The sequence below is a fragment of the Zea mays genome, chromosome 5 (assembly GCF_902167145.1).
Source record: "Zea mays cultivar B73 chromosome 5, Zm-B73-REFERENCE-NAM-5.0, whole genome shotgun sequence".
Taxonomy (NCBI): Eukaryota; Viridiplantae; Streptophyta; class Magnoliopsida; order Poales; family Poaceae; genus Zea; species Zea mays.
Window position 1 is genome coordinate 15,995,821 of NC_050100.1, and position 22,537 is coordinate 16,018,357.

Consider the following 22,537-nt stretch of genomic DNA (forward strand, 5'->3'; position numbering starts at 1 on the left):
CTGTCCGGCCTTAGTGACCGGACCGTCTAGCGTTCACAGGACATGTGACCGTGATCGAGTGTCCGGTCGTGCTTGCCCCTGACGCCTTCAGTCTTATTAGCCTTTGTATTGTCTAGAGCTTTCCGAGTAAACACTCTGCATGATAGATTTGGCATGTGAGGGTCACTAGTGTTAATATTTTACCTTTGCCTTTATCGGCCGCACATGGCCGAACCAAGACTTTTTTGCTCTTCGGCTCTAATGTGCTACCAGGGACATGTGGTCTGTCAATATTCATTTCTTGAAATCTCAACTGACCTTCATATATAGTTGATTGCTTTTGTCGACGGACACATTACAATCATTGGTGTTATGAAGAAAGGAGCCATGCCATTTACAATACTCACACCTTTTCAACTCTTCTATCACAGGAATTGCATGCGACAATTTAATGTTACCATTCTTAAGTAACTCATCAAATGTTTCATCACATTTAGCAACATTAAATGTGAGCTTAACTTTCCCCTTTTGTGCCGAGTGTTGGTGAGAGTGAGCAGAAGATTTGGCTTCAACGACACATAACTTTTTTTGGCTCATCCCATGAGCTATTATTGTCGAGATATTCATCTCAGGGCTTAGGTGGCCGGCTATCTTTATGCTGACCTTCTACACTAGGACAATCATGGGTGACTTTCGGTATTTCGAACAATCCGACCTATGTGGTCGGACGGTGCCGAGCATCGGCTACGAGCCTTTTGGTGGGCCCTGTGTGACTATGAACAATTTGACGTAAGTAGGGATGAAAATGAACAGGAATTATACTGTCCCGTCCCGTTCCGTATTCCCATTTAGAACCGTCCGTTTTTGTTTTATCGGGAAAATGTGAAAATGGTAAGGAAACCGGGATAGGTATATCCGGGAACGGGACCGAAAACGGTTTGAGGTGTTAGCCGCCCGTATTTATGGTATCCCATATTCTACCGGGAATTTCCCGTTTTATCCCGTGAGCGTCAAAGCCCATGAGCCATTAATTCTTGGCCCATAGCCCAGGTAGGGAATTTCATGTGCATTGTCCGGCTATCCCTGAGACCGTAACCCTAACATACCTAATCAACAATAGGAGACGAACAAACTTTGGCTTTGGGTGTGCGGCGGGCGGCGGCACCGTGGCAGTTGGCATTGTGGTCTGTAGACTGCAGCAGCCGGTAGGACTCTGCGTCTCCTCCCGTCCTTCGGTTCTGCCTGCGGCGGACAGATCTGCTGCTCGACTTCTCCGGTTGTCCCTGTGGCGGATGGCACATCGGCAAGCCAGGCAGCCAGCTCGTCAGCTCTAAATCAGGTATATTGCCAATACGATGTGTGTGCAGCGGCTTGCTTCTGCCACCTTCCATCTGCTTTCTCCCCATTCTGATAGATAGACATCTACTAGCTACCTGCGCAGATGAATCATGTGCTCATATATTCAGTTGGCCACCATTATTGGTGGCTTTGTATACCTACGAATAGCTTAATTAAAATGCCCATAGCTGAATTGGTTTTGTCGGACAATTATTGGTGCTTAATTAAAATGCCCATATATTCAGCTTAATCATGTGGCTTTGTATACCTACGAACAGCTTAATTTAAAAGGTGGCCACCATTATTGGTGCTCATATATTCAGCTGGCCACCATTAAAATGCCCATAGCTACCTGCGCAGATGAATCATGTGCACTCGCCTAGTAGTTGTCTGTTGTGATTGACTGGTAATTGGTAAAGTGGTAAATTGTTTTTGTGATTGATAAATTGTTCTGTCCTATCACACAGAAATATATTTTTTGTTGCTCACTGAGTCACTGCTCGTTTTCTCCAGTTAGGAAATATTGATTATGATCCGTGACGATGTCAAACAGTGGAGGCAAGGGATGTCGTCCCCGTGCCAAATCCATGCCACCCAAGAAGCAACTAGGTATTTCTAGTTTCTTGCCTGAACCTCCATCGCTGCCATCTTCTTGGAAAGATAGCACCAGTGGTGCCAATTTCATTTCAGGTACTGGTTGGTAGTGACACTAAACTATTACTGGTTTACTTGTTTGTATTTGCAAACAAATTCATACAATGTATTGTTTTTTGATTTTTCAGGGACAAAGAGGACATTATGTGCAAGAGACAGTCAGGGGATTCCAGGGTCTTCGTCTGTAGGAGCAAAGAGTGTTACTGCTGGTGATGCTACTGCTCGTTTACCACTTGAACCAGGGATTGATGGTACTAGCACACAGGTAATAGCGCCTGCTATTGGTATTGTGAGTATCGATGATGACAAGGAGGACGATGAGGGACATGTAGGTGGTAACAATAAAAAAAGACACAAAAAATGTTTTCTTTGACTTTGGACAATGCATCTAGCAACTTAGTGGCAGTCAACGATATTATTGATGACCTTAGAGAGAATGGGACTGCTTTGGTTTGCGATGGCATTTTTTCCATATTAGATGTGCATGCCATGTACTTAACTTGGTTGCTAGAGATGGGATGGCTGTCATTTCGAAAGCACTACAAAAAATTAAAGCATTGGTCCTCACTGTTAAGGGTTCTCCCTTACAATGGGAGGAACTCATGAAACGTGCTACCAAATGTGGTTTAGATACATCGAAGGGCATACAACTTGACGTTTCAACTAGGTGGAATTCAACCTATTTGATGCTTAGGGATGCCTTGCACTACAAAGCAGCTTTCATTAGGCTAAAAACAGCAAACCGTCAAAAGTATAACAACATTTTTCCTTCTGATAGTGAATGGGGCATGGCTGCAAAAGTTTTCCAGTGCTTGCAAAATTTTTATGATCTTACCGAGTTACTGTCCGGAACTTTATATCCAACTGCAAATCTATTGTATAGAGATGTCGACGTTTCGACCCCGGGGGGTCCCTGGACCGACGAGTAAATTGTCGCCGCGTGTCCCAGCCCAGATGGGTCGGCGCGAGACGGAGCACGAAGGGGGGAAGAAAAAGGAGACAAGCAAAAGGGGAAACCCGTGGCCTTCGTGTTGTCCAGCGCCCAGGTCGGGTGCGCTTGCAGTAGGGGGTTACAAGCGTCCACGTGGGAGAGAGCGAGAGACTTTACGCGTCGTCCCGTTCTCCCGCGCGGCCAACCCTCTCGTACGAGAGCCCTGGACCTTCCTTTTATAGGCGTAAGGAGAGGGTCCAGGTGTACAATGGGGGGAGTAGCGTTGTGCTAACGTGTCTAGCAGAGAGGAGCTAGAGCCCTAAGTACATGCCGTCGTGGCAGCCGGAGAGGTTTTGGCACCCTGTTCATGTGATGTCGTGGCCATCGGAAGAGCGCTGGAGCCTTGTGGAAGGACAGCTGTTGGGGCTGTTGAGTCCTTGCTGACGTCTCCTTGCTTCCGTAAGGGGCTGAGAGCCACCGTCGTCATGGAGCACGCGGGGCACCATCATTATTTGTAAACCGGGGCGAGCCAGATGGGACGCCGGTCTTGTTCCCCGTAGCCTGAGCTAGCTAGGGGTAGGGTAATGATGGCCCCCCTGTGACGTGGTCGGTCCGAGCCCTGGGTCGGGCGAGGCGGAGGCTCCTCCGAGGTCGAGGTCGAGTCTGTCTTCCGAGGTCGAGGTCGAGTCCGAGCCCCGGGTCGGGCGAGGCGGAGACCGTCGTCCGAGGCCAAGGCTGAGTCCGAACCCTGGGGTCGGGCGAGGCGGAGTTTGTCGTCTTCCGGAGCCGAGGCTGAGTCCGAGCCCTAGGGTCAGGCGAGGCGGAGTTCGTCGTCTTCCGGAGCCGAGGCTGAGTCCGAGCCCTGGGGTCGGGCGAGGTGGAGTTCGTCGTCTTCCGGAGCCGAGGCTGAGTCCGAGCCCTGGGGTCGGGCGAGGCGGAGTTCGTCGTCTTCCGGAGCCGAGGCTGTGCCCGAGCCCTGGGGTCGGGCAAGGCGGAGCTTCCTATGGCGCCCGAGGCCGGTCTTGGCTGCTGTCAGCCTCACTCTGTCGAGTGGCACAGCAGTCGGAGCGACGCAAGCGGCGCTGTCTTCTTGTCAGGTCGGTCAGTGGAGCGGCGAAGTGACTGCGGTCACTTCGGCTCTGTCGACTGGAGCGCGCGTCAGGATAAGGTGTCAGGCGATCCTTGCATTAAATGCTCCTGCGATACGGTCGGTCGGCGTGGCGATCTGACCAAGGTTTCTTCTCGGCGAAGACTGAGCCTCGGGCGAGCCGAAGGTGTGTCCGTTGCTTGAGGGGGCCCTCGGGCGAGACGTGAATCCTCCGGGGTCGGCTGCCCTTGCCCAAAGCTGGGCTCGGGCGAGGTGAGATCGTGTCCCTTGAGTGGACTGAGCCTTGACTTAATCGCACCCATCAGGCCTTTGCAGCTTTGTGCTGATGGGGGTTACCAGCTGAGATTAGGAGTCTTGGGGGTACCCCTAATTATGGTCCCCGACAGTAGCCCCCGAGCCTCGAAGGGAGTGTTAATACTCGCTTGGAGGCTTTTGTCGCACTTTTTTGCAAGGGGACCGACCTTTCTCGGTTGCGTTTCATTCCGGTGGGTGCGCGCGAGCGCACCCTTCGGGTGTAGCCCCCGAGGCCTCGGAGGAGTGGTTTGACTCCTTCGAGGTCTTAGCGCGTTTCGTGATGCTTCAGCCGGTCTGGTTGTTCCCTCATGCGAACTGGCCGTAGCCCGGGTGCATAGTCGGGTCCCAAGTTCTCGGGCTGGTATGTTGACGCTGTCAACGGTTTGACCGGAGCCGGGTTTGCGAGAGCAGCCCCCGAGCCTCCGCACAGAGCAACAGGACGGTCAAGGACAGACTCGGCTTTTTTACATACGCCCCTGCGTCGCCTTTCCGCAAGGAGGAGGGGGGGAAAGCGCCATGTTTCCCTCGGAGGACGCCGAACATGGTGTTTCCAGTGAGTGTCTAACGGGTAATCCGAGTGGACGCTCGTGCCCCATTCGTTAGGGGTCGGCTAGTGGCCCGGAGGCGCGCTCCAAAAGTACCTGCGGGTGATTTGCCGGACCCGGTCCCCTTTTGACGGGGTCCGAGGGCTCGATGCCTCCCTCTGGTGGGATTCCATTACAAAATCGTTCCTGTCGGTCTCGGAAATGTCCTAGGGTACCTCGGGAGCGTAGCCCGAGCCTTGGCTATGTATCGAACGTACCCAGGGTCATCCCTTGCTCTGCGTGCTCTGAGGCGGCTGTCAGAACCCTTCGGGGGCCAGCCTACGATCCCCTGATTAGTAGTGGGCGCGGAGCCCGAGTGGCCTGAGGCGGTCGTTGAACCCTTCCAAGGGGCCGGCCTTCGAACCTCTGACCAGTAGTGGGCGCGGAGCCCGAGTGCTCTGAGGCGGTTGTTGAACCCTTCCGAGGGGCCAGCCTTCGAACCTCTGATCAGTAGGGGGGCTCGGGGCCCGCTTCCTTCGCGGAGAAGGATCCCTTTCGAAGTATCCCCTTTCCCGGTCCCTGTGGCAAGAGAGAGAAAGAGGAAGTGGAAAAGGATACGAAATCGAATGACGTGGCGCACCTTTTTTGACGCGGTCATTATGGCGGAGGTGAAGCGTCGCCTGCTTCGCCTGCCAAACGTGCCGCCTGTCCTGCCGCAGAGTTAGTGCGACGGGACGAGTGGCTCGCGGGGCGGCCGTTGTGCGTGCGCGAGCCGTTCGAGGAACGGGCGTCTCGCTTTGAGTTTTGAATCTCGCGGCGGGTTCGGGCGAAATGTTGAACGGGTCTCGCCTGGGCCTTTATATATTCGAAAGAGGGACCGGTGACGGTTCTTTACTCTGCTGCTCGCCTCCCACTTAGGTTTTCGCAACCCGAGGGAATAGCCAGAGAAAGGAAATCGCGCTCCCAGTCCTCTCCGCTGCCACCTCTTCTGCTTGGTGATGGCCGACCGGGTGACCATTGTTTCGCCGCGCGACCCGTGGCCTTTCTCCACCGTCACGGCGGATGACCTGGAGGCCCTTGTTGCTGATGGTTTGCTTCGCCCTCTCTCCGGTGACTCACAGCCGGAGTGGATGGCCCCTCCGAGCGGAGCCGCCCCGTCCCCGCCGCCGGGGTATGTGGTGAGCTTCGTCTCCTTTCACGAGCGAGGGTTCAGAGTGCCGGCAAGCCGTTTTATGCGGGCGATTCTGCACGTCTACGGGGTGGAGCTACACAACCTCAGTCCCAACTCCATCTCGCAAGCAGCCATCTTCGCGGCGGTTTGCGAAGGATTATTGGGGATTGCCCCCACTGGGACCTATGGACCCATCTCTTCTCCGCGGAGCTTTTTGCCTCACCGACGGGGGAGAGAAGAGTTTGCATGGCGGTGCGGGCCGGTGGCTGCATCCTCCAGTTGAGGCAGGCGCGGTCGCTGCAGTACATCCCTGCCATCCTTGCGTCTTCGAACAAAGGGTGGCAGCGCCGGTGGTTTTATCTCCGAAATGACGACGGGAGGCTCCCGTCGTTTTCTCAACAAGTGGTGACCACCGCCGCCAAGAACTGGCGCTACGGGACCCCGCGCGACAGACAGAAGAATCTCTAGCCCCTTTTGAAGGCCTTGGAGGAGCTACGAGAAAGAGGGCTCACCGCCGCGGGGGTGGTTGCCGCCATTCATCGCCGGAGGGTGCTCCCCTTGACGGAGCGGCGGCTGCCGCTTTGGGAGATGACACCGGGGGTCGACTTGGAGGGTTTGCGGATGACCTCGGATCCCCTTCCCTTCGATGACCTCCACAGGCGGGTAGCCGGCACGGTAGGGAAGTCAGACGTCGGCGCCCTTTCCCAGCTCTTGATGCATCCCGATCGCGGGTGTGTGTCCCTGGTGAGTGTCCGCTCCTTCTTTCTTCTTGTGTCGGATTGCCCTTGATTCTCACAGCCAAGACTTTTTGTTCGTTTCCAGGAGGTAGGGGCTCACAAGCCTTCCCTGCCACCGGTCCTGGAGGACGCAGTGGACCGAGCTACGCGGAGGGTCGCCGTCGAGAAGAGGAAGGAGAAGAAGGACGCAAAGAAGGCTCAGGCCCGCGAGCGGACGCGGGCTCGGGACGCCTTGGAAAGGCTCCGTCGTCAGCAGGAGAGGGATGGGCTCCCGAGGGAGCCGTCGCCGGAGACGCCTGACGACGACGACGATGATGAAGACGATGATGAAGACGACGACATGGCTGCCCGCCTCGGCCTCAACCCAGATCTGAGGCTGGGCCAGAGGTCGTCGAGCCAGCCCCCAAGTGGGCTGGCACCGTCAGTATCCGGGGCCGGGACGTCGGGGTCCCGGTCCGAAGAATAGGGGCAGTCCGAGGGGGTACTTGACCCCTTGGCCGAGGTAGTTGATGTGACCCCGGGGAGTCAGGCCGAGCCGCCTGTTCCCCGAGAACCGTTGCCCGTGCCGACTGCGCACGAGGGTGATCCTCGGGTCGTCGTGGCTGCACCTGGGCAGTCCATTCATCGGGTGCCTCGGGCGCCCAAGGCAAGGATGGTACCGAAGCCGGCAGCGGGACAGACCTCGGTGGTACCATCGGGGATCGAGGTTCGAGAGACCTCCCCATAGGCACGATTGATCATGGCCCGGAGTGGGTAAGTATCTTAGGATATCTTCGTCCTGGCTCCTCCCTCGTATGTCCTGATCCTGGTTTTCCCTTTCTCCTTAGCAAGCGGAGGCACGGTTTGACCGGTCTGGCTCCCCGGAAGGTCCTCAAGACGGCGTCGGCTTCTGCGGCTAGTGCCGCGCCGGGCCTCGCCGGCCAGCTGACCTCCTCGCAAGACGCCCAAAGCGGGGGGCTCAGGCGGCACCAGTTGCCGTGGGGCGAGCTCCCGAGGCCGACTCCTCCGTCGAGGCGGTCGTCGTGCCGAGGGAGGCTGCCGGCGCGGCTGCGGCCTCGAGCTCACCAGACGCGTTGCCGGCGTCGGCACCGGCTGCTACTGAGGCCGTTGCCGTTCTGGCCGTGGAGTCATCTGTCGCCGCCGATGCTGCGATGGCCGAGGCGCTGCTACCTGATGCCTCAGAGGAGGGTGTCGCGGAACCGCGACCCATCCTAGGGAGCGGCAGCCTCGTCCCCGCTCGGCGCAGTCCCGATGGGCGGCGTCAGTCGCTCCAGTTCTGGACCAGTGGGGCTTCGGATCCCCTCTTCGTTCTTGAAGATGAGCGAGAGGAGCAGTCTTGGGACGGGCTTCGTGAGTGTGCCGAGGCAACGGTGGGGTCGCTTCGGTCGACCTTGGAGGTCCTTCGCAGGGATGTTCCCAAGATCCTCCAGGTAATGAGTTCAAGCATACCTTTCACGTGTTCACGACATTCTTTGTGACGCCCCGCTTCCTTTCTTCAGGATCTGACGGATACGAGCGCCGCCAAGTCGTCGTTCATCCGCCGCGAGGCCAATGTCTAGGGTTCGCTGCGGTCTCTAAGGACCACGCTTGCCGGGGCTACCGAGCGCCTCTCCCAACGGAGCGCCGAGGTGGCGGACCTTCGGTTGCTCTGTGTCGATCTGGAGGTGGAGGCAGCGGCGGCACGCGCAGAGGCGCAGCGGCAGCCGTCGGAGCTTGGCCAGGTCATCGGCGAGCGGGACCAATCTCAGGGTCAGGCCGCCGAGGCTGAAAGCCGGGCTGAGGCTCTTGGAGTCCAGTTAGCCGAGGCGTCTGCTCGGGCCAGAGCCCTTGTGGCAGATCTAGCCGCGGCCCAAGCCGCATCCTCGGAGTAGCGTGCCCGAGCCGAAGGTATGTCTTGGATGTTTTCAGATTTTGATTCAGCTTCGTTCCTCAACCAGTGTTTGAAGTCTTCTGCTTTGGCTGTTTGCAGGGCTCGAGTCTGCCCTCGATGAGTCCATCAAGGCACTTGCCCAGGTGGCCGAGCAGAGGGAGGCCGACCACGCGGCCATGTCCGAGGCCATCTCGGCCTTCTGCCGGGTCTTTGGTTTCGACGACGTCCCCTCGGGAAGCTCCCCTCAGAGTCGCCTGCAGGCCTTGGGTGACCACGCGCGCGACAGACTCCGCGAGGCGCTGCATCACGGCATCAGGCGGGCCTTCGCCGTGCTTGCATCCCACTACGACGTGGATCTGGAGCGGGTCAGCGAAGGATATTGCCTTCCCGACGAAGATGAAGCTGCCCTGGCCGAAGTCCAGAGGCTTGACGCGGTCGCCGCGGGTCCAAGCGCAGTGCTGGAGACCACCTTCGAAGCAGAGATCCTCCCGCTCGCGCCATCGTCCGAGGCCGGGGCGGATCTCGCCGAGGGTAGGGACGAAGCCGAGGGCGCGGCTCCTTCTCTGGGCGATGTCTGATTCTGCCGGAGCAGTTTATTTTGAATGCATATGTGTCCTTTGCGGCCGCCGAGGCCCGAACACTTTATTATTGTAATATAAGGTTGTGTCTCTTTTCCTCCTGTTTTGCGTATCCGGACTCGTTCGTCAGTAGCAGGATTGCTTACCCAAGTAAGAGTTATTTTTCGTGGTAGGCGACGAGTGAGGTATCCGTATCCCAGAGGCGTAGGAATCCCTCGGCTCGGTCGGCCTTGCCACTTACATGCACCCTTATTCGTTTCTTGGGGTCCTGTTACTGATATAGCCGGGAGACGCGAAAGTCTTTTTGATGGAAGACTTTTTTCGAGGAAAATTTTGACGTAGAGGGGGTTCGCCCCTTCTAGCCCTCGAGGGAGGGTCGGGCTTTGCCGAGGCAAGGCTGACCCTTCCTTGATGGTTAGACTTCGTATGTAAACGAGGTATACTAACGACTTGAAAGCATCTTAAAGGTAGAAGCGACGTAGCTGTTGGATGTTCCAAGCGTTGCTGTAGACCTCACCTTGACTGTTGGCCAGCTTGTATGTCCCGGGCTTCAGAACCTTAGCGATGACGAACGGCCCTTCCCAGGGAGGCGTGAGCTTGTGTCGCCCTCGGGCGTCTTGTCGTAGTTGAAGCACCAAGTCGTCCACCTAGAGGTCTCGGGACCGAACCCCTCGGGCGTGGTAGCTTCGCAGGGACTGCTGATACCGCGCCGAGTGTAGTAAGGCCATGTCCCGAGCCACTTCCAGCTGGTCAGTGAGTCTTCTCGGTTGGTTCGATTGCTTCGGTCGTCGTACGCCTTCGTCCTCGGGGAACCGTATTCTAAGTCTGTGGGCAAGATGGCCTCAGACCCATAGACTAGAAAGAACGGTGTGAAGCCCGTGGCTCGGCTCGGCGTTGTCCTCAGACTCCAGACCACCGAGGGGAGTTCCTTCATCCATCGCCTGCCGAACTTGTTGAGGTCGTTGTAGATCCTCGGCTTGAGTCCTTGCAGAATCATGCCGTTGGCACGTTCTACCTGCCCATTCGTCATGGGGTGAGCCACGGCGGCCCAGTCCACCCGGATGTGGCGATCCTTGCAGAAGTTCTAGAACTTTCTGTCGGTGAACTGGGTGCTGTTGTCGGTGATGATGGAGTTCGAGACCCCGAAGCGATGGATGATGTTGGTGAAGAACGCCGCCGCCTGTTCGGACCTGATGCTGTTTAGGGGTCGGACCTCGATTCACTTGGAGAATTTGTCGATGGCGACCAGCAGGTGCGTGTAGCCCCCGGGTGCCTTCTGCAAGGGACCGACGAGGTCCAGACCCCACACAGCAAACGGCCAGGTGATGGGTATTGTCTGTAGAGCCTGTGCGGGCAGGTGGGTCTGCCTTGTGTAGAATTGACACCCTTGGCAGGTGCGGACAATTCTAGTGGCGTCAGCCACCGCGGTCGGCCAGTAGAAACCTTGTCGAAAAGCGTTTCCAACAAGGGCTCGAGGCGCTGCGTGATGACCGCAAGCCCCCGAGTGTATTTCTTGTAATAACTCCTGATCTTCGGCGATGGATATGCATCGCTGGAGGATGCCTGAGGGGCTGCGATGGTAGAGCTCCTTCCCGTCCCCCAGCAAGACGAACGAATTGGCGCGCCGCGCTAGTCGCCGAGCTTCAACTCGGTCGAGGGGTAGCTCTCCTCGGTGGAGATATTGCAGGTACGGGGTCTGCCAGTCTCGATTAGGCGGGACCCCATTCCGCTCTTCCTCGACGCGCAGTGCCTCACCCTCGGGGGCCGAGGGTGCCTCGGGCTGAGCCGAGGGCGCCTCGGGCTAGGCCGAGGCCTTCTCGGGCTCGGGCGTGTTGTCGGTCTTGACTGAGGGCTGATGTAGGTCTCGGGAGAAGACGTCCAGGGGAACCGTTGTTCGCCCCGAGGCTATCTTAGCCAGCTCGTCCGCAGTCTCGTTGTATCGTCGGGCGACGTGGTTGACCTCGAGCCCGTAGAACTTGTCTTCCAGGCGCCGAACCTCGTCGCAGTAGGCTTCCATCTTTGGGTCGCGACAGTGGGAGTTCTTCATGACTTGGTCGATGACAAGCTGCGAGTCACCGCGAGCGTCGAGGCATCGGACCCCTAGCTCGATGGCGATGTGCAACCCGTTAACCAGAGCCTCGTACTCGGCCACGTTGTTGGACGCCGGGAAATGGAGGTGCAGCACGTAGCGGAGGTGTTTCCCGAGGGGAGAGATGAAGAGCAGGTCTGGGCCCGCTCCTGTTTTCATCAGCGACCCGTCGAAAAACATGGTCCAGAGTTCCGGTTGGATCGGAGCTGCTGGAAGCTGGGTGTCGACCCATTCAGCCACAAAGTCCGCCAAGACTTGGGACTTGATGGCCTTCCGAGGGGCGAACAAGATTGTCTCGCCCATGATTTCCACCGCCCACTTTGCAATCCTACCCGAGGCCTCTCGGCACTGGATGATCTCCCCCAGGGAGAAGGATGACACCACAGTCACCGGATGAGACTCGAAGTAGTGCCGCAACTTCCACCGCGTCAGAATCACCGTGTACAGCAGCTTCTGAATTTGCGGGTAGCGGATCTTGGTCTCGGACAGTACTTCACTGATGAAGTAGACCGGCCTCTGGACGGGCAATGCATGCCCTTCTTCTCGTCTCTCAACCACGATCGCGGCGCTGACAACCTGAGCGGTAGCGGCGACATAGATCAAGAGGGCTTCTCCGGCAGCGGGAGGCACCAAGATGGGTGCATTCATGAGGAGCGCCTTCAGGTTCCCGAGGGCTTCCTCGGCCTCAGGGGTCCAAGTGAAGCACTCGGCCTTTCTTAAGAGGCGGTACAGAGGTAGGCCTCTTTCGCCGAGGCGCGATATGAAGCGGCTCAGAGCCGCAAGGCATCCCATGACCCTCTGTACGCCTTTCAAGTCTTTGATGGGCCCCATGTTGGTGATGGCCGCGATTTTCTCCGGGTTGGCCTCGATCCCCCGCTCGGAGACGATGAACCCCAAGAGCATGCCTCGGGGGACCCCGAAGACGCACTTCTCGGGATTGAGTTTTACGCCTTTCGCCTTGAGACACCGGAATGTCGTTTCAAGGTCGGAATGGAGGTCGGAGGCTTTCTTCGTCTTTACTACGATGTCATCGACGTAAGCCTCGACCGTTCGACCAATGTGTTCGCCGAACACGTGGTTCATGCACCTTTGGTATGTCGCACCCGCATTCCTCAAACCAAATGGCATAGTAACGTAGCAGTACATGCCAAAAGGTGTGATGAAAGAAGTCGCGAGCTGGTCGGACTCTTTCATCCTGATTTGGTGATACCCTGAGTAGGCATCGAGAAAAGACAGGGTTTCGCACCCAGCAGTGGAATCCACGATTTGATCGATGCGAGGCAGAGGGTAGGGAACCTTCGGACATGCTTTGTTTAGACCAGTGTAGTCTACACACATCCACCATTTCCCTCCTTTCTTTCTCACAAGCACAGGGTTGGCAAGCCATTCGGGATGGAATACCTCTTTGATGAACCCTGCGGCCATTAGCTTGTGGATCTCCTCGCCTATGGCTCTGCGCTTTTCTTCGTCGAATTGGCGCAGAGGCTGCTTCACGGGTCGGGCTCCAGCTCGGATATCCAGCGAGTGCTCGACGACATCCCTCGGTATGCCAGGCATGTCCGAGGGACTCCACGCAAAGACTTCGGCGTTTGCGCGGAGTAAGTCGACGAGCACTGCTTCCTATTTGGGGTCGAGCTCGGAGCCGATCCGGATCTGCTTGGAGGCGTCATTGCTGGGGTCGAGAGGGACGGACTTAACCGTCTCTGCTGGCTCGAAGTTGCCGGCATGGCGCTTCACGTCTGGCGCCTCCTTGGAGAGGCTCTCCAGGTCAGCGATGAGGGCCTCGGATTCGGCGAGGGCCTCGGCGTACTCCACGCACTCCATGTCGCATTCGTACGCGTGTTGGTACGTGGGGCCGACGGTGATGACCCCGTTGGGGCCCGGCATCTTGAGCTTGAGATAGGTGTAGTTGGGGACGGCCATGAACTTGGCATAGCACGGCCTCCCCAGCACCGCGTGGTAGGTTCCTCGGAACCCGACCACCTCGAACGTGAGGGTTTCCCTTCTGAAGTTGGAGTGAGTCCCGAAGCAGACGAGCAGATCGAGTTGTCCGAGGGGCTGGACGCGTTTCCCGGGGATGATCCCGTGAAAAGGCGCCGCGCCTGCCCGGACCGAGGACAGATCGATCCGCAGGAGCCCGAGGGTCCCAGCGTAGATGATGTTGAGGCTGCTGCCTCCGTCCATGAGGACTTTGGTGAGCCTGACGTTGCCGGTGACGGGGTCGACAACAAGCAGATATTTCCCCGGGCTCGGCACGCGAACGGGGTGGTCGCCCTGGTCGAAGGTGATGGGCTTGTCGGACCAGTCTAGGTAGACTGGCGCCGCCACCTTTACTGAGCAGACCTCTCGACGCTCTTGTTTGCGGTGCCGAGCCGAGGCGTTCGCCACTTGCCCACCGTAGATCATGAAGCAGTCGTGGACCTCGGGGAACTCCTCTGCCTTGTGATCCTCCTTCTTGTCGTTGTTGTGGGCCCTGCCACCTTCCGCAGGTGGTCCGGCCTTATGAAAGTGGCGCCGAAGCATGACGCACTCCTCAAGGGTGTTCTTGACGGGCCCCTGGTGATAGGGGCACGGCTCCTTGAGCATCTTGTCGAAGAGATTGGCACCTCCGGGAGGTTTCCGAGGGTTCTTGTACTCAGCGGCGGCGACAAGGTCCGCGTCGGCGGCGTCGCGTTTCGCTTGCGACTTCTTCTTGCCTTTCTTCTTGGTGCCGCGCTGAGTGGACGCCTCGGGGACATCTTCCGGCTGGCGGCCCTGGGGCTGCTTGTCCTTCCGGAAGATGGCCTCAACCGCCTCCTGGCCAGAGGCGAACTTGGTGGCGATGTCCATCAGCTCGCTCGCCCTGGTAGGGGTCTTGCGACCCAGCTTGCTCACCAGGTCGCGGCAGGTGGTGCCGGCGAGGAACGCGCCGATGACGTCCGAGTCGGTGACGTTGGGCAGCTCGGTGCGCTGCTTCGAGAATCGCCGGATGTAGTCCTGGAGAGACTCTCCCGGCTGCTGGCGGCAGCTTCGGAGATCCCAGGAATTCCCAGGGCGCACGTATGTGCCTTGGAAGTTGCCGGCGAAGGCTTGGACCAGGTCGTCCCAGTTGGAGATCTGCCCCGGAGGCAGATGCTCCAGCCAGGCTCGAGCGGTGTCGGAGAGGAATAGGAGGAGGTTGTGGATGATGAGGTTGTCATCGTCCATTCCACCCAGTTGGCAGGCCAGCCGGTAGTCCGCGAGCCACAGTTCCGGCCTCGTCTCCCCCGAGTACTTTGTGATGGTAGTCGGGGTTCGGAACCGGGTCGGGAACGGCGCCCGTCGTATGGCCCGGCTGAAAGCCTGCGGACCGGGTGGTTCAGGCGAGGGACTCCGATCCTCCCCACTGTCGTAGCGTCCCCCACGCTTGGGGTGGTAGCCTCGGCGCACCCTCTCGTCGAGGTGGGCTCGACGGTTGCGGTGGTGGTGCTCGTTGCCGAGGCGACCCGGGGCCACAGGCGCTGTGTTGCGCGTGCGCCCGGTGTGGACCGAGGCTTCCCGCATGAATCGGGAAGTCGCGGCGCGATGCTCCGAGGGGTACCCCTGCCTTCGGGAGGCAGAGCTTTCGGTCCGTCGGACCGCGGCATCCTCCAGGAGATTCTTGAGCTCTCCCTGGATATGCCGCCCTTCGGTGGTTGATGGTTCCGGCATCGCGCGGAGTAGTATTGCTGCTGCAGCCAGGTTCTGGCTGATCCCACTGGAAGCCGGTGGCGGCCTTGCCCTGACGTCGTCAGCAATGCAGTGCTGGATGCCCTGGGGCAGATGACGCGCTTCTCCGGCCGGAGCTTGGTCTGCCCATTCCTGCCCGATGTTCCGCCGGAACGGCTCAAAGTGTTCCTGCTCCCTCGCCGAGCCTGGCCTGCATCTCGTGGATTTGCTCGAGCTGTGCGTCCTGACCCCCCGCAGGGACTGGGACCACAGCTAGCTCCCGAAGGATGTCAACGCGAGGCGCAGGCCTAGGGGATCACCGTTTTCCGGTATACCAAGATGGTTGCCTTCGCCGGGACCCCCTAGATCGACGTGGAAACATTCACGACTTGGGTCGCAGTCCTCGTCGCCGAAGCTGCGGCTACCGTCGGAACAATCGGAGAGGCAGTAGTCACATGCGGTCATGAAGTCCCGCATGGCACTGGGGTTACCGAGCCCGGAGAAATCCCAACAAAAGTTGGGCTCGTCATCTTCCTCGGAACCCGAGGGTCCGTAGGTCGAGACGACCGTCAGCCGGTCCCAGGGTGACCGCATATGATACCCCGGAGGGCTTGAACATGCCTTTATAAAAGCGTCCACCAAAGCGGGGTCGCTCGGTGGGTCGCAGCTGGATCTAAAAGGCACGAGATGAGAATCGGTCGGTACCTCTTTGTCGACAGGCGGTGACGAAGTCGCGTTAGGGCGGACTGCACCGTCGTCTCAGGTATGAGGGTGACGCCCAGCAAGTCCCTCGCGAGCGTGCTGGTGTCGTTCGTCTGCTTGGAGTTGGCGTGGTGCGGGGAAACGACGCTCGTCTTCGTCTCAGACGTGAGGTCGTCGCCTGACGTGTCCCCCGTTGGGGCGTCGGCACCGTCGACTCGCTCGACAGTCGACGAGGTGTCGCCTCCTGCTTGGCCATGGTTGCCCTGCCTCCTCCTCCGTCGGCGGGGGAGGTGACGGGACAAACCCGAATGTTGTTCTTTCGCCACGTGGGGAAGACGTCGTTGATTCCGCCGCCGGCGGGCGGGCTGTTGGCCGCCATTGTCGCTGTCGCGCGGCGGAGAAAGGAGTATCATGTCGTAGCTGTCGTCGAGGGACATGAACTCAAGACTCCCGAAACGGAGAATCGTCCAGGGTTGGAGAGGTTGCTGGAGACTACCCATCTGGAGCCTAACGGGAAGCTGTTCGTCAACACGCAGCAGGCCCCTACCTGGCGCGCCAACTGTCGGCGTTTCGACCCCGGGGGGGTCCCTGGACCGACGAGTAAATTGTCGTCGCGTGTCCCAGCCCAGATGGGTCGGCGCGAGACGGACCACGAAGGGGGGAAGAAAAAGGAGACAGGCAAAAGGGGAAACTCGCGGCCTTTGTGTTGTCCAGCACCCAGGTCGGGTGCGCTTGCAGTAGGGGGTTACAAGCGTCCGCGTGGGAGAGAGCGAGAGACTTTACGCGCCGTCCCGTTCTCCCGCGTGGCCAACCCTCTCGTACGAGAGCCCTGGACCTTCCTTTTATAGGCATAAGGAGAGGGTCCAGGTGTACAATGGGGGGAGTAGCAGTGTGCTAACGTGTCTAGCAGAGAGGAGCTAGAGCCCTAAGTACATGCCGTCTGGCAGCTGGAGAAGTTTTGGCACCCTATTCATGTGATGTCGTGGCCGTCGGAGGAGCGCTGGAGCCTTGCGGAAGGACAGCTGTCGGGGCTGTCGAGTCCTTGCTGACGTCTCCTTGCTTTCGTAAGGGGTTGAGAGCCGCCGTCGTCATGGAGCACGCGGGGCGCCATCATTATTTGTTTACCGGGGCGAGCCAGATGGGACGTCGGTCTTGTTCCCCGTAGCCTGAGCTAGCTAGGGGTAGGGTAATGATGGCCCCCCTGTGACGTGGTCGGTCCGAGCCCTGGGTCGGGCGAGGCGGAGGCTCCTCCGAGGTCGAGGTCGAGTCTGTCTTCCGAGGTCGAGGTCAAGTCCGAGCCCCGGGTCGGGCGAGGCGGAGACCGTCGTCCGAGGCCAAGGCTGAGTCCGAGCCCTGGGGTCGGGCGAGGCAGAGATCGTCGTCTTCCGGAGCCGAGGCTGAGTCCGAGCCCTGGGGTCGGGCGAGGCGGAGTTCGTCGTCTTCCGGAGCCGAGGCTGAGTCCGAGCCCTGGGGTCGGGCGAGGTGGAGTTCGTCGTCTTCTAGAGCCGAGGCTGAGTCCGAGCCCTGGGGTCGGGCGAGGCGGAGTTCGTCGTCTTCCGGAGCGGAGGTTGTGCCCGAGCCCTGGGGTCGGGCGAGGCAGAGCTTCCTATGGCGCCCGAGGCCGGTCTTGGCTGCTGTCAGCCTCACTCTGTCGAGTGGCACAGCAGTCGGAGCGACGCAGGCGGCGCTGTCTTCTTGTCAGGTCGGTCAGTGGAGCGGCGAAGTGACTGCGGTCACTTCGGCTCTGTCGACTGGAGTGCGCGTCAGGATAAGGTGTCAGGCGATCCTTGCATTAAATGCTCCTGCGATACGGTCGGTCGGCGTGGCGATCTGGCCAAGGTTGCTTCTCGGTGAAGACTGGGCCTCGGGTGAGCCGAAGGTGTGTCCGTTGCTTGAGGGGGCCCTCGGGCGAGACGTGAATCCTCCGGGGTCGGCTGCCCTTGCCCGAGGCTGGGCTCGGGCGAGGCGAGATCGTGTCCCTTGAGTGGACCGAGCCTTGACTTAATCGCACCCATCAGGCCTTTGCAGCTTTGTGCTGATGGGGGTTACCAGCTGAGATTAGGAGTCTTGGGGGTACCCCTAATTATGGTCCCCGACAAGAGATTTCTGTGAAATAAAGGAACTGCTTGATGAATGGTATGTGGATGAAGATTTGACAATTAGAACAATGGCAATATCTATGAGTGACAAGTTTGAGAAATATTGGAGTTGTTCTAGTTTGAGTCTTGCACTAGCATGCTTTCTTGATCCTAGGTATAAGAAGAAGCTTGTTGAATTCTACATGAAAAAGTTCTATGGTGACTACTATGATGTCCATCTTGATGAGTTAGTTGCTGCTATGAAGAACCTATTTCTATTTTATGCAAGATCATAACCTTCAAACAAAGATATGAATGCAAACCAACATGTCAACCCAACGGAACCATTAGCTAAAAAGAAGAATGCTATACTTGAGAGTTTCTTGTATGATGATGTTGGGCCTGGTACAAATGATTTAAATGAATTGGACAAATACATGGCAGAACCACTTCTAAAGCAAGATCCATTTGATATTTTAGCTTTTTGGAAGAACAACACAGATAAGTACCCTATTCTCTCACAAATTGCTCGTGATGTGATGTCTATACAAGTGTCAATGGTTGCTTTAGAGTCTGCCTTTAGTGCTGCTGGCCGGGTTGTTGATCCATATCGCAATCGCCTTGACCCTGAGATGGTACAAGCACTTATATGCACTAAAGATTGGATTCATGCATCAAGAAAACGTACCCATTTTTTAATATGTTGAACTTCAATTTTATTATGTTGTATACTCATGCATATGTCTTTTTCTTTTGTATTATCAGATTCAGTAACTATTCATTCTATTTTGACTGATCTAAAACCTTCGGAAACAATTCATATCACTCCTAATCCTCAGCCCTGCATGGATTTTGAGGTATGCAATCATTTTCCATATTATTTGTAGAACTCTTTGTTACTTTACTGATCTATGGCTTTAGGCTTATTGGTTCTGCAAACTTGTAGGAACAAGATGCTGATAGTGATCCCGATGTCATGAATGATTATGGTGAGCTTTAACTGCGAGTCTACCACTAGTTATGGTGCTTAATCCTTGGCAATATGTTTGTAAACTTTAGATACATTGTATGGAGCAGCAGCAGCTCTGCACCATGAACCTTGATATATCTTGTGTGTTGTGTGTGATGAACCATGAGCTTTTGATTCAAACTATTGTATGGAGCAGCAGCAGTTCTGCACCATGAACCTTGATATATCTTGTGTGTTGTGTGTGATGAACCATGAACTTTTGTTGAACTTTTGTATCAAACTATTGTATGGAGCAGCAGCAGCTCTGCACTTGTGTGCCTTAGTGCCTATGTGTATTTAAATCTGTGTGCAACTGTTGACTGTTGTCATTTGTAAAGTCCTCAAGGCTGCTTGTGTGCTGTCACCGTTGTGTGCATGTAGTTGTTTCGGCTAATGTCTGGTTACCGTTCGTTTTCGGTGAATATTCGTTCGTTTTCGTATACCCATATATTTCGTAACTGTTTTCGTTACCGCCTTTTCGCTCCCGCTCCCGTTTTCGGTAAAAAAAATGGTAACGGAAATGGGAGATTTAGTTTCCCGTCCGTTCCCGTTCGTTTTCATCCCTAGACGTAAGGGGCGGGCTGATCCAATGGAGTGTCGGACGGTCCGAGATCATGCTCGGACGGTCCTACTGTGCTCACAGCCGATCCACCGTTTTAGTGAAGATGGCGGCAACAGTCGTCCTAGATATGAGTCCATCGACATACCATAATATGGCTGGGATTGATAAAAACCATTTGTTGCTGATGTGTTTAGCGCAATAGTTTCGGTACCCAATTCTTACGACAAACAATTAGTTGTGTGAGTTTTTTGTAATACGTGCGTCATTTTCTCTATATCCTCTGTCATACTTTTAATCTGATCATCAAAAGAAATATTAATATATTGAATATCATTGAATGATGCGGTGTTACTTATAGAGGGGAACTGCTGCAACAAGGTTGGTAGGGAATCGAAGTTTATTTCCCTCTTTTGGGCGACCTTCTGCTGGCGATTTGTCCTAAAGTGCGAGAGATACCACTTCTCCATCACCTCGCGCTTCTGAGCTTGTTTTCTCTAGAACTCCTCGTCCCACTTCTTCTTGTAGTCTTCTAATTCCTCATGTTCAGTGACAGACAAATTAGTCAGCCTTGTTTTGATGTCTGAAGAAACACCGTTGAGACCTTTAGAATTGACCATAGAAGTCGATTTTTAGATATGCAACCTTTCGTTCTGAGCAGAGTCACCAAAAAGTGTGTTGACGCCGATCTGGCACCAAACACTTGGGGCGTGCCGCCTGGTGATGCCCTCTGCAGCAGCGCGAACGGTCTACGACTCTGGGCCAGACAATCCGAGACCTCGTCGTACCCGACGGTCCACGATGGCGCAGGGTCGTCTTCTTCCTCGTAGGAACCTAGATCTCACCCCTGGGAGAGATCGCTCCGGGTCGGCAGGCCACTCAAGGCGTCCCGACAGCATAGAGTCGCCTAGGGATTCACTCTCCTAGCAGATGGCCAGGCTCGTCAAGGTGAGATTTTAGGGTCGTCTTGGGGTCGGCCGACCATCCAAGACGAATCTAAACAATGAAGAGTCGACTAGGGGTGAAGGTGGATATGCGAAAAGCTACAACTAGAACTACACTACAACTACTCTTAGGGTAGGAATAATAAAGAAAGTAATTGATTATTTCGATTGGAATGTGCTCAGGGGTTCTCAAACGGTCGTACCCCTTTATATTTATAGGGAGGAAATAATCTCGGGTAGTTTAGAATAACCACGTATGGAATAAGTAAGCTCACCGGAGTTAATCTGATCGCAGGAGCAGGAACCGTTCAAGTCACAGGGCCGAACCGTCTGATCGTGTCCAGGTGTCAAAAATAATGCTGAACAATTTTATATAGCCGTGTTTTGCTGAGAGGTCGCCTTATTTAGTGCTAAAACAGTACATAGAAGATGACGGATTTTAGCTATACATTTATTTTCTAACGTCATATATATTATTTTTCTAGCTAACGCGTGGTACTTGCGGCCGGCACAACTAGATACCGTTGATAGGACATCCAATAATAGCATATATCAACTAGTATAAAATAGCTCTAATTGGGCAGCATACAGAAATTTATACTGACAGTTTCAGTTGACCCGTGCCAATAAAAATAAACAGGTGGAACCACCTTAAGGAACCGCAGTGTACATAAATTTCTACTAGCGGTTCAATTAAACTGAACCGCTAGTGGAAAGGAGATATTTACAGTGGCTGTTGTGTTAAATGAACCGTCAGTGGAAATTTCTGCGCGCAGCCGCTTCTTTGTGCACTGTCGTCCCTTCGTCTACCGTACAACAGATCAAGGGAGAGCGGTGTCTCCGAACCACCGCCGGCGTTTTGACGGCCCGTATGGGTGTCGGCGAATCAGGTTTAATTCTAGGAAGTGCTTCATGTACGTCCGCTCGTGTTCTTCACCAACACTCGTGGAAATCACTGTAAGTAATAAATCTACATTTTCATTTTATTGCGATGATGGCCTCATAGTTAGATCATTGTCGATTCTTCTTTTATACGTTAATCTTGTTGAGTTAGTTCAGAAATGTTCTGTTCTAATGTCATGTATACTATCTATCTGTAGATCTAGATTTTACTTGTCCCTATAAATCCGGTCATGCAATTAGTTCCTATGTTCATGTTTATATGAGTAAGTGCTGATACCCTACTTACTCTGCCTGAAATTTTTAACTGTTATAACATTAATAATTTTTTGTTAGTTATGGTAACCTTCCGCCGAATATAATATAGATGTACGTCTCTATATGGGAAGACTCATCGCGTCAGGTCCTGCATTTATCCCGTGCATGTATAATAGTCAACTTGTAATACTAGTACATATAGCGACTATTATTGTGGCTAGCTGACATGCCTGACCGACGCGCGCGTGCAGTGGCGGCCGGCCTTTGATCGAAGACGAACTGACTATTCATTCATCAACCCTGAAATGTCGACGTCCATGCATGTAACTTTCAGGTGCAGTACGTGGCGCCTGTTTTCTTCGATGGAGCATTAATTGCGTCGTCGTTGCTTCCGATCCCGACCTCAAGACTGATCGAATTTTCCGTGTTTAATTTGCGCCCACACACCAGAAGCAAGTCATGCGATACAAATTTGATGCATGCAATGCCATAGCTCGACGGGAAGAAATGTAAGGCAAGCTACAGTTATTCAGCTAGTTAGTCTACAGTCTACACCAGTCACTAACACTCTACTAGTCTACTAGAGGTTGAGGATTCTTCCCACAAGCACGTGTGTGTGCAATTATCCTGTTTGTTTTGAGGGACTATCCATTTTAGTCTCATTTTATCTTTAAATTGCCAAACGATGGACTAAAATAGAGACTAAACTGTTTTAGTATCTGGTCCTTCAAGGAGTGACTAAAAGAGACTAAATCATATAAATTCAATTTTTTGTCTCTCCTTTATTTCAGTTGTACTAATGACGAGATGCTAAGGGGTACTTTGATACTCTTATGATTCATTTAGGTCATGTTTGGTTTTAGAAACTAAAGATTAGTCTCTCCATTTTAGTATCATTTAGTCCCTAAATTGTCAAAGGTCGGAATAAAACAGAGACTAAATTGTTTTAGTCTCTCTAGTTTCTCGATAGGTGACTAAAAATGACTAAATCATATAAATTCCACTTTTGACCCTCCTTTATTTCAGTTGCACTAATGGAGAGAAAACACTAAGAAGCATTTCAGTCCTTTTATGATTCATTTAATGTGTTTTGAATAATTTTAATCCCTAAAACCAAATAGTATATAGACTAAACTTTAGTACATAGA

The 22,537-nt window shown here is 55.0% G+C and overlaps 1 protein-coding gene across 2 annotated transcripts; it reads left to right on the forward strand.

Annotated features, from left to right (window-relative positions):
- Window positions 1-1,088: 1,088 nt before the first annotated feature.
- On the forward strand, window positions 1,089-18,911 carry LOC103626025 (uncharacterized). 2 transcript variants are annotated; one of them, XR_552673.4, is made up of 5 exons: window positions 1,089-1,318; window positions 1,831-2,007; window positions 2,100-2,236; window positions 18,485-18,576; window positions 18,666-18,911. XR_552673.4 is itself a non-coding variant. In XM_023300059.1 (5 exons), exons 2-5 carry the CDS (start codon window positions 1,860-1,862, stop codon window positions 18,717-18,719), a joined length of 357 nt encoding a protein of 118 aa, XP_023155827.1. In that variant the 5' UTR covers window positions 1,100-1,318; window positions 1,831-1,859; the 3' UTR covers window positions 18,720-18,911. The 2 variants fall into 2 exon arrangements, 1 of the variants encoding a protein (XP_023155827.1); XM_023300059.1 differs by having other exon boundaries at window positions 1,100-1,318; window positions 18,559-18,576.
- Window positions 18,912-22,537: the final 3,626 nt, after the last annotated feature.

What these genes read in the sequence shown, in the direction of transcription:
- LOC103626025 (XM_023300059.1), top strand. Translation starts at nt 1,860, where the DNA reads ATGTCAAACAGTGGAGGCAAGGGATGTCGTCCCCGTGCCAAATCCATG. An exon ending in TGGTGCCAATTTCATTTCAG is followed by an intron (nt 2,008 to 2,099) that starts GTACTGGTTGGT and finishes TTGATTTTTCAG; the next exon opens with GGACAAAGAGGACATTATGT.